The 14,687-nt window shown below is 41.4% G+C and overlaps 1 protein-coding gene across 1 annotated transcript; it reads right to left on the bottom strand.

The window, feature by feature from the left end:
* Nucleotides 1-1,219: 1,219 nt before the first annotated feature.
* Nucleotides 1,220-3,103, bottom strand: LOC308495181 (putative ATP-dependent RNA helicase DDX53; the record flags this gene model as incomplete). Its single annotated transcript, XM_081043100.1, has 1 exon — nucleotides 1,220-3,103. The coding sequence occupies one exon, from the start codon at nucleotides 3,101-3,103 to the stop codon at nucleotides 1,220-1,222; it is 1,884 nt and encodes a 627-aa protein (XP_080899226.1).
* Nucleotides 3,104-14,687: the final 11,584 nt, after the last annotated feature.

Below are 14,687 nucleotides of genomic sequence, written 5' to 3'. Positions count from 1 at the left end.
CAAAAGCTGGCTCCCCCACAAGGCCTGATCCTGGCATGAATTTTACCAGCAACTTTTACCAGCATCTTTCCACTGGGGCTGGAATCAGCCTTGCTGTCATCGGCGTCAAGTGTACCACATGGACTCTGCCTCACGTAAGCCCCACCTCACGTTGAAACAGTGTACACAACAAGCTTTCATCCTGTTTCCTTCTCCCCAACATTCCAAAGTTCCATTGGCAACAAAATCCCACCCTGAACCATAGGCTGCTTGGGTGGGGTCCTGACACCTCACCAATTACCTGTTCCTGAGGGTTGAATAATCCCAAAGGCTTTCGCATTGGCAAGTTGCCTGGGACCACAGTAGCCTTTCACACCAGACTTCATGTACTAACAGCTGTGTGAATTACAGCTATAGGATCAGAACACCTTCACCCACCGTGTAACTAGTCCTGGTCTAAGATAACCATGCTTTTTGAACTTTGCACATTAGAAAGCCTGGCTGTCTTTTGAAGTCATCCTCAACTGTCAAACTAGTTTCCCTCACCTCTCTCTCCCTTTCTCTCTGCTGCTTCCTCTTCCCAACTATCCCCAGTTACTAGTGAAGAAAGTGAGGTTTCTAAAGGCAAGTGACCTCCCTCCAATATGGAATCAATGGTTAGTAAGAGACTGAATGAGTATCTGATTCCCACTGAGTCAGACACCCTGCTGTTAGTCACATTTATATGGAAAAAAAAATAGAATTTTGCATCTTTTAGATTTAGCTGTTGTCTTCTTATGACTTAAAAAATGTTAGGGAATGATAGTGGAGGAATTTTGGGGAAATTTGTTGCGCCGCACTGGGTGAAAACAGTATTTCGAGTGGGATAGTTTGATAAAAGCTATGTTTCAATTCAGTACAACTATTTTAAAGCAAGGAAAGCCCCCCCGTTGTCTTCTACCAAGTCTTTCAGGGAAGACACAGAAGGACACGGCACGCTATGCTACAGACTAAACTTTAACCAATACATATTTATTTCTTCCCCACATAATCTCTCACTCTCTCGTTTTCATAACATTCGATTTTATTAAGGAACAGACCCAATATTGAAAGCTTAGTGGTATTAAGAATTGGTCACATGTCTTTAAACTGCTGGTATGTTTCCGATACTTCCTTATGTATCTTGAATACTGCATATCTTTAACATGTCTTGAATCTTCTAGTAGCCAGGGACAACTTTTCAATGTAGACATCAACCAGACTACTTGGGTCTTCCTTGAGAGTTTTTGGAATATTTTCCTGGGTACTTTTTTTCTTTGCCTAACTTGTGTTGTTCAATCATTGTTACAAGGTCTTCTGGGACACTTTGATTTGCTTTTTCCAGAATTTTAATTAATTCCGGGGCAATCTTCCAATCATTTTGAGTCACAAGGCTAATAGATACGCCGGTCTTCCCTGCTCTTCCTGTACGCCCTACTCTGTGTACATATTCTTCAATATTCCGTGGGAAGTCATAATTATATATGTGTGTGACATCGTCAACATCGAGACCTCGGGATGCTAAATCAGTAGCAATCAATATTTTCACACATCCACTTTTAAACTCTTCTAATGCTTGCTCACGATCACTCTGTTCTCTGTTGCTATGCAGTGATTGTACAGGTATGCCTTGGATGCTTAAATCACTGGATAAGTCATCAGCAACAATTTTTCTGCTGACAAACACGACGACTTTGTCTTTGGGCAGCATGCTCTGTAGGAATTCTTGTAGAAGAGATCGTTTTGCTTCTTCTGTGGTAACAATTATATTTTGCTTCACTGTATTTACAGCAGCTAGATCCAGAGTACCAACGTAAACAATCATAGGCTCTTTCAAATAAGATTGTGCAAGGTGACGGATGGTTTCTGGCCAAGTTGCACTTGTCATAACAGTCTGCCGGTCTGGGCGCACATCTAATAAAATCTTCATTATCTGACATTCGAACCCCAAATCCAGCATTTTATCAGCCTCATCTAAGACTACGTAGGTTATGCTTCTCAGATTGACGAGTTTATTCATTTGCAGGTCATTCAGTCGTCCAGGAGTTGCAATAATGATGTCGACACCTTTGGCAATCTCTTTTATTTGTCTTTCTCTATTTCCACCACCATAGATACAAACAGTTTTAAGACCCTTACATGAATACTTAGAACATTCAGCTTCCACCTGAAGAGCTAATTCTCTAGTCGGTGTGAGGACCAGCATGCCAGGTCCATTCCTTTGTTCTCTAGCTATTGGTTGAGAATTGAGATGAATAATCCCAGGTAATAAATAAGACAATGTTTTGCCTGTTCCAGTCTGTGCGATTCCTATAAGATCTATCCCTTGTAAAACAATTGGCCATGCCTGTGATTGAATTGGCGTTGGCTTTTGAAATCCTGCTTTTGCTATGTTTTTCATCACTTCAGGATAGTGCTGAAAAGGGTCTTGGAATTCACGAATCGGGTTGGGGATTGGACGTTTTTCACCATCCTTCAAGTCATCACATACTATATTGAAATTCTCCTTTCTCCAAGTGTCTACCTGTTCCTGAGAAAGTGAGCTTGTTGCCTGGGATTCTATGTAAAAGTTTTTCTTAATGGGTGGTAAATCTGCCCATTTTCTTTTCTCCCACTCCACAACTTCTGCCTTAACGTGATCCCAATCTATCAATGGCCGAAGTTCTCTAACGTTATCTGCACTTAAGTCTCTTTCAACAGAGGATTGGGATGCAGCATTAGCAACACTGGATTCTGAACTGTAAGTTTCTTCTTGTTTTTTAACAAGACTTTCTATAGCTGCTTTGGCCTTTGCTTTCATTTCCTTGCGGCCAAAAATTTTTACCTCTGCTTCAGAATCACCTCTTATGATCTGTATGTTGGTCTTTGTCATACCTTGGATCTCTTTTATCTTTGACCCGCCACGACCAATCACCACACCAATCATACTGCTCTTTAATTTAAAGCAGAGAGGTGGTTCTTGGGGCGCGGAGGCCCTAGGCTCCAGGTGGCTGGAGGAACCTCTCCAGCTCCTGCCTCTCCCACGTACGCCGCCCCTGCCATTCCTGCCAGACCCGAGATCTCTTGGATTAGGCTCGGCCCTTCTCCACTCTGGGGCCCCGGCCATTGCTGTGTAATGGTGCAGGCTTCTATCTTACCCCGGGTTGGGAGAAGATGTAGCCTTAAGTCTCATTCTCTTCGTTTCTTGACCAAACAGATCGTATCGCCAGTAGGTAGCTATGTGACAGTTACCCAGGGAATCTGATGTGGTGTCATGAAAGGGCTCTGATGGCCTGACCAATCACAGATCTGGGTGAAGGCTGAGGTAGGCAGGCACCTCTGATGCAAAACTTAAAGTGACAGTCACTCTCAGGGGCTCTGAGCCTGTGATATGGGACCCTGATTATGTTTCCTCAACTTTTGTGTCACAGATGCCTCAATCACTCACCTCTTGTTAGTTCTGGCTCAGCTTGGGAGCAAACTTGACGCAGGCCTTGAACTTATCCACATAGTCTTTTTATAAGCCAATTATTTCCATTGGAGGGAAAAGCAGTGGATTTTTAAAAATCAACTTGTTTGTTTCAGTAATTGTTTTTTGAGTAATAATATTTGGTCTAAATAGATTGATCAATTCCCCGTCCTCTACTGTAACTTAAATTATACCATTAGAAGCGTATTAGATACACACTTAGGGATGGCATTCTGGCACTGATTCTTTGGCTAAATGCCAGCATTTGTTCAGGCAGTTTCTGTGTATTATTTCAGGGATGCTGGTTAGAAGAGAGGTAGAGTGGGATGTAAGATACCTTAGGGAGTGTTTTCAATAGTTTGCTAGTTTTCTCAGTGCCTCTTAATTTTTTCCCTTCCCTGTGGTTTCATGGATTTACAGGTCTTAGAACTAGAAGGCTACGTAGAAGTCATTTATCAGGTGCAATGCAGAAGTCACCCTGGCAGCAACCTGGGCAGATGGATATCTAGCTCACTTTGCTTCAAGGCTGTCCATTCCATTGTGAGGCAGTTTAATGTTTACAAAGATGGTGTTGAACTGAAATATGCCACCTCTTATTTCCTGAGATCCTTCTTCCGACTTCCAAAGTTACACTGAATAGGATTGATTTTCCTTGTATCCTTGCACATGTAAGGACCACTGTCAAATGCCCTTAAGGTTTATGTTCTTCAGGGTAACATTCCTGGTTTTGAAAGCACTTCTTGATATGACATGGTTTCCAAGACGCACACCATCCTGTTCCTTCTCCTCTGGGAATAGTTCATTGAGGACCTTTTATGATACGACACATACTCCTCGAACTGAACAAAACAAATCTGCAGAAACGGCCTTTCCTTTCCTATTTAGATCCTCTTCACTAAGCATGACAATTGTACTAATTCTACCTATGAACCCAAGACACAGGGCTGCGCAGTGGAACGTGATGGGCATTTTAGCCCATTCGCTTCATCATCCTATATTTACATGGTTGATTTTTTTTTCTTTTTTTTATTTTATTATTTTTTTAATTAAATTTATTGGGGTGACAATTGTTAGTAAATTTACATAGATTTCAGGTGTACTTTTTTCTTTGTCTAACTAAAAGTAGGCTATATTTTTATCCTTTTATGTTCATCCTGTTAAGTTTGGTCAATTGAAGCAGACTATTGAACATAACTTTAATGCTGATTGTCTCATTTATCATAGTATCCTCTAGTTTTAAGTCTTCTGCCAGTGTTCATGGCATCTTTTTCTCTTCAGCCAAAGTTGCTGATTAAAATTTGAACGTGATTAGATATTGGGTAGAAGTCTGTGACACGCTGGGAAAAACCTTCTCTATGTCAGCAATTTTCTGGAAACCTGCTGTTTGAAGAAACACAAGGGTTCTGGCCAAATACGTTGGGAAGCTTACCATCCCATATCCCCTTTGTTAGAATCACAATGCGTATTAGGTATCTCAGAAACTCGCATAATTACCGGCATTGAGAAACTCAATTGGGCATTGTTTAACCCAAAGTTTCCAAAGGATTTTGCCAATGGAACCTCTTCTCAATATATCAGTTAAACTTTGTATATGGAATGATTTTAAATTTATAGAAAAGTTACACAGGTAGTACAAGGGGTTGCCACGTACTCTTCAACCAGCTTCAGTTTCCTCCACTCTTTTCTCACATTACTACGGCACATTTGTCAACTGTAAGAAATCAACGTTGGTGTGTTAATATCAGCTAAACTGCAGACTTGATACCACCAGTTTTACATTTATGTGTTTTCTGTCCCAGGATCTAGTACTAGACACTGCGTTGCATTTAGTTGTCATGTGTGATTTGTAACAGTTTCTCACTCTTTCCTTAGTTTTCATAACCTTACCTATTTTTAGAAGTAAAGATCAGGTATTTTATAAAATGTCCTTCAAATTAGGTATGTCTGATGTAATTTACTATGGCTATACTTGGGTTGTGGATTTTTGGAGTGAGTTCCAAGCTTCTTATGCCTGGGCTCCACTATCTTCAGAATGTCGTACTAATGCCTATCTCATACACACAGACACAAACACATAGTTAAACCACTTGGTTCATAGTACGGACTTTCCAGGTCCCAACTGCCCATGTCATAGAAACAGTAGGTCTGTAGAAACAATTGTGGAGGTTCCCATATACCTGTCCAAGAATTTCCCTGATAGTTTCTCTGGTCCACATCAGAATGAAAATAGGGTCAATAAAATGTTTATTTTAACAAGTCTAAATTTATCAATTTATACTTTTTTATCTTAACATTGCGTCATTCTACTTTTTTTTGGTAAAATAACACTTTTAAAAATGAAATGAGGATTATCAATGATGTTGAAAGATGTTTACTAGGGCAAAAAACAAAAAAAAAGTAAAACTAATGCCAGTAGCCTGATTTGGCTTTGCAATATTTCTGTTAGGTGAAACCCAAGGAATTATAAGCACTCATCTAGCACGTTAGCAATTAAACACAATTCAGAATGCTACTAGGTAATCATGATGGCTGGCAAGAAGAGCTGCAGGGAGGTCTGGGAGGCTGGAGAGTTGAGGCAAAGACCTATAAAAGACGTAGGTCTGATTTGTGTTTAGGACATGTGGAATTGGAGATAGGAGGATGTTATCATTTTGGTGAAAGAAACCAATGTGGCCTTGAGAGAGAGATGAGGGCAGCCTGGACGACTAGGACAGAAGATGCAGGTTAAGAAGAAAGTGGAAATGGAGAAAAATAGTTTGGGTCAGGGGAAGGGAAAAGGGAAATTTCAAAAGCCGTAAGACAATCAAAGGTGTTTCAATTTAGTATGCTATAGAAAGGGAGTGCCCCTGGAGTGGAGGGGTCCTAAGGCATTGCCATTGTTTATTAGGGAAGCAGATCCAAGTGAAGAAAGCAGGATGCATTGACATAAAGAACAGCGGCTGTATTTGTGGTATTTTGAGTACACAGACTGAGAGACTTGGATGGAGTGTGGCAGCGGTAACTCAGAGAAAGGAACAGCTAGGAAGAGAAGGGATCCAAGTAGCAATGAACGTTTTTTGCTTCTACTGTACAAGGTCTGACAATTAAGTTTGCAGACTTGTTGCAACGATGTTGGTTAACTTTTTTTTTGATATCAGAGGGATTATACCTTATGAATTTGTACCAAATGGATGAACAGTTAACCAAGTGTAGCATTTGGAAGGGCTGTAAAGGTGGCATGAAAAAGTTAGACGACCTGAACTGTTCACCAACGATTCGTGGCTCTTGCATCATGGCAATCCACCAGCTCATAAGGCACTGTCTGTGAGGGAGTTTTAGCCAGTAAAGAAATAACTGCATTGGAACACCCTCCCTACTCAGCTGATCTGGCCCCCGTGACTTCTTTCTTTACCCCAAGATAAAGCAAATATTGAAAAGAAGAAGTTTTGATGACATTCAGGACATCAAGGGTAATACGACGACAGCTCTGATGGCCATTCCAGAAAAAGTTCTAAAATTACTTTGAAGTGTGCAGTAGGCGCTGGCGTCGACGTGCATAGCTTTCCAAAGGGAGTACTTCGAAGGTGACCGTAGTGATATTCAGCAATGCGGTGTGTAGCACTTTTCCTAGGATGAGTTCGCGAACTTCACTGTCCTGCCTTGTATGACATACATTTAAAATGCAATTACCAAATGATCTCACTTAGTTGTCTCATTTAATCGTCACGTCAACTTCATATAATAAGTATTTCCATCCTTCTTTATGTGAAAACACTGAAACTCATAGACGTCACATAATATTAGGTGGGTTCAAAAGTAATTGCGATTTAAAGGTAAATTGCAAAAAGCTCACTTACTTTTCAACGAAACTAATATATCCAACTTCATGGGAAGGTATGGTAAATATCTGAGCTAAATTTAAACACAGTTCTAATTTGCTCCAAGGCCTTTCACCCTCCACTGCACTCCCATTTGTAGGGGAAAACATGGTATATTTGGTGCCTGATTCTACAGTTGGTACAAAAGAAGTGTTTAATTAGAAATGACTCAAGTTTTCAAGCTAGAGACGCATTTTTTGTGTTTTAAATTTGTTTCTGGTGCACAAAGCAACATAATATTTAGACGTTTACACCCTTCACAAAATGATGACCCTCCTCCCCCAAGCTCCTACCCCTCTGACATCGTGTATAGCTGTTACAATACCATTGATTATCTTCCCTATGCTATAAACCCTTCATGTGAAAACATGTATATATATGAAATTAGAGTTGACATTCAGTATTATTCTACTTCGGCTTCAGGTGTACAGCGCGTTGGTCAGGTGCTACCAGGGTTCCACTCTTGAAATTTTAAACAGCAATAGTGAATACAATATACAACATTCAAATTTTTAAATACTTTATAAATATGACTTCCCTATCTTTTCCCCTCACCATATTGACACATGACACATGACATATGTAAACACACACACATATATATTCGCCAATTCCCATACCTTCAACACACACACACACAAGCTCACAGTTGCTCATACACGCATAAGTACCCTCTTCCTCCCCAGTACTCACATCCTTGGAAGGAAGGATAGGACATATCAGAGAAGCACCAATTTATCTGACAGGGCCTGGTCAAAAATTTGGGTTCCCAGGAGTATCAGAAAAAAATGTGATATAATATATAGCTGTTGCAACATTATCCACTATTTAGTGCCAGGTGAAATCTAGACTAATTGTGGGGGGGGGGGGATCACTGCATAAATTATGTAAATGTCTAACCATTATTCTTTACACGTGAAATTAATATGAATTAATACTGCATGTCAGCTGTAACTGAAAAACAATGATTAAGAAAATTTAAAAAAGAAAATGTGATACAACAGCAAGTAAAGGAATATTTAGCACTAAGAAAATGTTACTGTAAAAATTAGAATGATATGTACACATGTTTTAGTTTGGTCTCCCCCAGAAGCAGAATCTGCAGTAAGGATTTGAGGGCAGGTAGTTTATTTGGGAGGGAAGGAGAAACAAGTGGCTGGGGGGCAAGGGGGAAAACGGGATAAGTTTCTGTACTCTCTATGTTCAGCCACAGGATGTAGTGTTATTATTCTTTTTTGTTTCCCAAATAAGAAAATCCAGGCTCAGAAAATTTACATAGAAAATTATCTATGTGAGCTTCCAAGTGTTTTTTTGTCTCATTTCAACTATACTGTGAGTGTTAAGTTCCCTTTTGGACCCACCCCCCCACCCCGCATCAGTCCTTCTTTGGCTGAACAATTCAATAAGACCACCTCATCTCCTTTTACAATTTAAGCGCAGCTTTGATGTCTCACCCATATTTCCTTTGCTTTTATAGGTTGAATGTCTCCAATTCGTTTAATACTTCCTCAGGTGACACAGTGTCCATATCTTTTAATCTCACTCAGTCATGCTCTTCTTACAGTGAGGGGCCTGGTCTCACTCCACACCACATTGACTAATATTAAGTCTGTACTAAAATAAAACCTCCAGGTCTTTAATCCTAAACTGTATTCCTTGATCTCCCTCTCAGTCTCATGCAATGTAGTTTGTAAATGGAAATGTGTCTTTTGTTTGTTTCTTGCTAGAAGTGGACTCTGTGACAAAAATGCAAGCACGAGTGTTATTGTAGGAGGTGATCCCAGGAAACCTGGGTAATGGAATGAGGAAATAAGGCAAGGAACGGAAAGTGTGTAAGAAAGCATTATCAATTACGGGTCGTCTTGGGCAACCTAAGCGTAATCCCTCTAGAGAATTTTGGGAGACCCTGCAGAATACAACTCAGAGGAATGCCAGCTGAGCAATGAGGAACTGGATTATTTGTCCACCAAAAACGCTTCATGTGATACACATATCGTTATACTTTCACTCCTGCCCCTGATAAAAAAGTACACAAGGGCATGCAAAACGTACTGAGCTAGTCCATCCAGCCATGTTGGTTGCATCAAAAATAAAAATAACAACGTGAAAATCTTAGCCAGCACTATCTCAATCTTCTTCTCTTAGCGTCTGAAATTATGATTCTTTATGTCCATTGCTTACTAACATAGCAATTTACATTGGTCTCATCTTTGTAATGGGGAGAATTAAACTCTACAAGACTCTCAGTCTGTCATCAGTGGTCTAACGTTTTATAACACTGGCCATTCCCGATTAGCTCCAACTCTGTTCTGTATTTTAAGGAGGTTTGCTCACTTTCAATGTATTACCTGCAAATATGGGCTACAGATAACCTCATGGTTATCTCCGATTGGTTCCTGTCTCTGAGCAGTAGTGTATGAAATGGAGTTCTCACTCTGACTGCCCTGAATTTCTGAAGGAGGCACAACACGTTCTAGCATGTATGTTTTTCTAAAAAACTCCCCAGTAGAAATCATTGCCTCTGATTTTCTTGTCACAAAAACCAATCATTTGCTCTGGCTACAATCAGTCTGCCATTTGGTCATTTCATGCCCAAATCCTGTGTGCAAACACAGGAACATGAATTTTATTTTTCTATAAAAAATAATAATAGAAAAATGTGGTGTTCATTTCCGTCTCCAGGATCAGAAGATCTAGAACCCTGATTTCATCTCGTTGGTCATGCAATGCACAGTGCTTTCTGAGAGCCCACCACGGGATTTTCTGTGGATCAGCCTACAGGTGCTGGGAAGGAAGTATGATCCAGCAATTGGGAAGGTTATCCCGAGACATTTGTCATCTCAGTGGACAGACAGGCCCAGCAGAGCCACAGAGCTTTTCCCAGAAAAGCAGAAAAGTACTGTGGGTTATCATTTCACTCTCTCTCAAGTCCTACCTGCCCCCTCTTCCCTGGGCTGCTTTGTGATGTGGATTCACATTTCTGATTTGCTGGCTGGAGCTCTGTTAGGCTCTAGAGGGGCCTGCAGGGCTAGAGGAAGGAGGAAGGAGTTGCTCCTCCCTGCCTGCTTCCTGGGATGATTTCTCCACCAACACTCCTCCACTGCAGTGGCAGTGCCATCCCGTGACAGCAGCTGAATGCAGTTTGCAGTTTTCAACCCTTGTAGGACCCCTTCATTACTCTCCCCTCAGAAACACCCGAAACAACCATCCTTGAGGATCAGGGTTTAACTCTGTGGAAACACTCCTCTGAGGGGTTAAATTTTAAGTGGTCCTACCTCTTCTGTCTGTTTCCCTAGCCCCAGAGGTGAGTGTTGTTTCCTGTAGTTGCTCCTTCCCTGATTCCTTAGTGCTTTCTTTTTCACTTAGCGTTTTCTTTTTCACTGTTTAGTGGCTCAGTCAACAATGGTAAACCTTGTTAACAATGCTTTACTCCTAGGTACAGATTTTCCCCGGTCCAGTACAGCAGGATAACATCATTTCGTTCTAATGTTGATGAGATGCTGCAGGAGCACAATTCTCGTTGTATCAATTAGCATACTGTCAAACTGGTTTCCTTATGTGTACTTTCGCTTAGAGTAGCAGAAGCTATTGACAATGGTAAGTGAGGACTTGGTGTTGCTGAGGAGGTTCCTGCCTCCTCACTGGACCCTGACTGATACACAATCCCAAGAGCACCCAGCCTTTACAGTACAATAGGTTTTCTGGAATCTCGCTGAGCAGTCTGACTGCCACAAAAGCCCACCAGGCACTCACACAAGTGTATTTCCCTGTGTTTCTCCAAAGGCAACATACTCCACAAAGCCATGACATTTAAAATATGTAGAGCTTGTACACCTGAAATTATGTAATTTCATTAACAATTGTCACCCCAATAAATAAATTCAAAAAAAAATATGTGGAGCAACTGCAGCATCCAGTGATACCGAAAAACTTAAAATTGCATATACCAATCTAGGGCCTTGTGCCAGCCAGTCCTAATTTGATTGTCCCGTGCCCCACAGCAGACATAGAAGCCTTACAGCCTGTCTGTGATGACAGCAGGCCTAATAGTGCTCCTACTGCCATACCCATTCCACATTCCTGGGCTTCACGTCCAGTACTGGGATTGCTCCACCTTGGCTTGGGTTCCCTAGCCCCTTGCCAGCATCTTTTCCTGGAGATCTGGAGCCTGGTCTTTCTACTTGCTCAGGTTCTGCCTCAACCTCAATCAAGTCCCCTGGAAAGAAAACTGCAGCCCAGCGATTCCTGCTGTCAAGAGCCCACCCACCACCCGAATCTTCTGGATACAATGGTAGTCCGAGTCTTTTCATCTTAATTGTTTATTTTTCTCAGTTACAGTGGACATTCAGTATTATTTCATATTGTTTCAGTTGCACAGCATAGTGGTTAGACATTTATGTAATTTTTGCAGTGATCCCCGCAATTAGTCTACTACCCACCTGGAACTACACATAGTTGTTGAAACATCATTGATTACTGTCTATGCTGTACCTTACATCCATGTCACTATTTTCTGAACGCAAACTTACTAAAGCTTAAGACACGTAACTCTACAGCTGGGTCCACCGTCCTAGGGCCCTCTGGTCTCTGCTGTGCCCTTGTCCTTCCCTGCTCAAAACTAGAGGCCCAGCAAGCCTGGCACCTGGAAACACACACAATTTATCACAATCTACTCCCTTGCTAATGCATGACCCGTGTTGTTAAAAGATTGTTTCTGAGGAATATGATGTGACTCTTTGGCAAGTTTAGAAGAGTAGGTTAGGGCCAGGAAGGCTCTAGGCATGAGGAGACAGTGAACGAAGAGACATTGCTCCAGGAATAGACACACTCCCAAACACAACCTTGCTGGTCATTGAGAAGCAATACTCAGCTCTCAATGGAAAGATGTGTTCCCACACTTTTCAGCCATACGTCTCAGTTCCAAGACACAGCCTGTACTGTGATCGTATCTGCTTTTTCCTAAGTCCCCCAAAGTCATTGTGGGGAGGGCTTAGAAATGAATGCTAAGCTCTGCCCCAAATTTCTTTGTTTTCCTTATAATGTGTCATGCCGCCTGTTTTGTACATTTTGGGGGAACAGAGCCATGTCTTTTATTTACACACTGTCTATAGCTGTTTTCTCACTAATAGGGCAGAGGGGAGTAGTCATTACTGAGACCATGGGGCCCACAAAGCCAAAAATAATCACTATGTGGTCCTTACAGAAAAAGTGTCTAACTGCTTTGGGATATGTATTAACTATGGGAGGTGATGGATGTGTTAAGTAACTAGGCTGTGGTAATCATTTCCAGTATACATGTATATCAAATCATCACATTGCATACCTTGAGTATATATATAATTTTATTTGTCTATTATGCCTCAATCAAGCTGGAGAAAGACAGGAATTATTTACTTTAATTCACTAAAGCTCTACTGTTTTAGGATCATAGTGAGGGCCCATAAAGCCAAAGGCCTAGCGAGAGCTGACCACATCTGGAGCCCTGAAAATTACTTGTCATTATTACCTCCTAGGAATCAGAGGCTGCACTGCCTATACACGGCTAGAGCACGGGTAAGAACTTTAACATATGTTATTTCATATACTCTTCACAGGGATAACACATATTAGTTGTTCTATTTTTACAAATGGGGAGCTATACTCAGAGAAGTTAAGTAACTTGAACAAGTTTATGTGGGCAGTAATTGGTGAAAGCAGGATACCAATCATAAGGTAATCCATTATACAAGTCTTCTTCAATTCTAATGTGCGTAGAAATTATCCGGTGGATCTTGTGAAAATGCACACTCTGATTCAGGAGGACAAGGATGGAGCCCGAGCTTCTGTCTTTTGAACAAGTTCCCAGGTGATGCTTTGGTTTGCAGACCACACTAAGTAGCAAGGCCTTCCATCACAGTGTACTGTGTTGAAAAGACTTGACGGGAAAACACTCCATCTTTCCACCTAGATCAAAGCCTGAGAGACACAAATCAGTGCCCCGACTTGGAAGGATGAATTGAATAATAGCCCCGGTAAGGATAGCTAACATTTACTGACGTGGTATTATGTGCACTTGATGTGACCTGTCTCATTTTACCTTCACAACCACCCGAGGAGATCAATAGCATTGTAACCCCATTTTACAACAGAGGAAACCGAGGCTTAGTTAGGTAACTTCCCTGGTGTCGTACAAATAGTAAGTAGAAGAGCTGAAACTCGCATTTCAATCTATGTAATATAGCCTTGCTCATGATCAGTACACTACTCCCCCTTATTGCACGGGTGCAGTGACACAGCAGTGATGATTGTTGGGCCTGTCTGGGAGTGGGTGTCAGTTCCTGATTTGCCAGACACACCTACCTCACTCACCAAAAGCTGGCTCCCCCACAAGGCCTGATCCTGGCATGAATTTTACCAGCAATTTTTACCAGCATCTTTCCACTGGGGCTGGAATCAGCCTTGCTGTCATCGGCGTCAAGTGTACCACATGGACTCTGCCTCACGTAAGCCCCACCTCACGTTGAAACAGTGTACACAACAAGCTTTCATCCTGTTTCCTTCTCCCCAACATTCCAAAGTTCCATTGGCAACAAAATCCCACCCTGAACCATAGGCTGCTTGGGTGGGGTCCTGACACCTCACCAATTACCTGTTCCTGAGGGTTGAATAATCCCAAAGGCTTTCGCATTGGCAAGTTGCCTGGGACCACAGTAGCCTTTCACACCAGACTTCATGTACTAACAGCTGTGTGAATTACAGCTATAGGATCAGAACACCTTCACCCACCGTGTATCTAGTCCTGGTCTAAGATAACCATGCTTTTTGAACTTTGCACATTAGAAAGCCTGGATGTCTTTTGAAGTCATCCTCAACTGTCAAACTAGTTTCCCTCACCTCTCTCTCCCTTTCTTTCTGCTGCTTCCTCTTCCCTCTGGCCTATCCTTATGGACCCTAACCTGTCTGAGCTAAGACATGCAAGCTTCAAAATTTTCCAGGTTTTAACTCATGGCTGTCATCCACGAAATCTGTGTCATTCCAAGATGAGCATATTCAGATCAAAGTCAGCCAGTATAGAAAATACCACTTGATTTTCTCCCTGAATGATCTTTAAATAGCCACATACCCGTTAATTAATTTTCTGCCATACTTCATTGGGGTTGCAATCTTTTTCAGCATATTGAGGCAGACGCCATAATGAGAAAAGAAAAACTGTATCAAACACCATTTCAGCAAAAATCGATAAATTAAAAGTGATAATATTTCTGAAGTAATGGCTATTGAAAAGAGTAGTAAATTCCATCAAATGTATCTTCTTTTCTGTCAAGTGCTGTAATGAGATTGACAGAAAAACCAGTTGCCAAATTTATCCACCCTTAAAGGCTGTTGCCTTTTCTTCCATAATGTTT

This window comes from Rhinolophus hipposideros (assembly GCF_964194185.1).
Source record: "Rhinolophus hipposideros genome assembly, chromosome: X".
NCBI classification, from domain to species: Eukaryota; Metazoa; Chordata; class Mammalia; order Chiroptera; family Rhinolophidae; genus Rhinolophus; species Rhinolophus hipposideros.
Note: the sequence above shows the minus strand (reverse complement) of the source record. Positions and strands in the feature narration are given on the sequence as shown.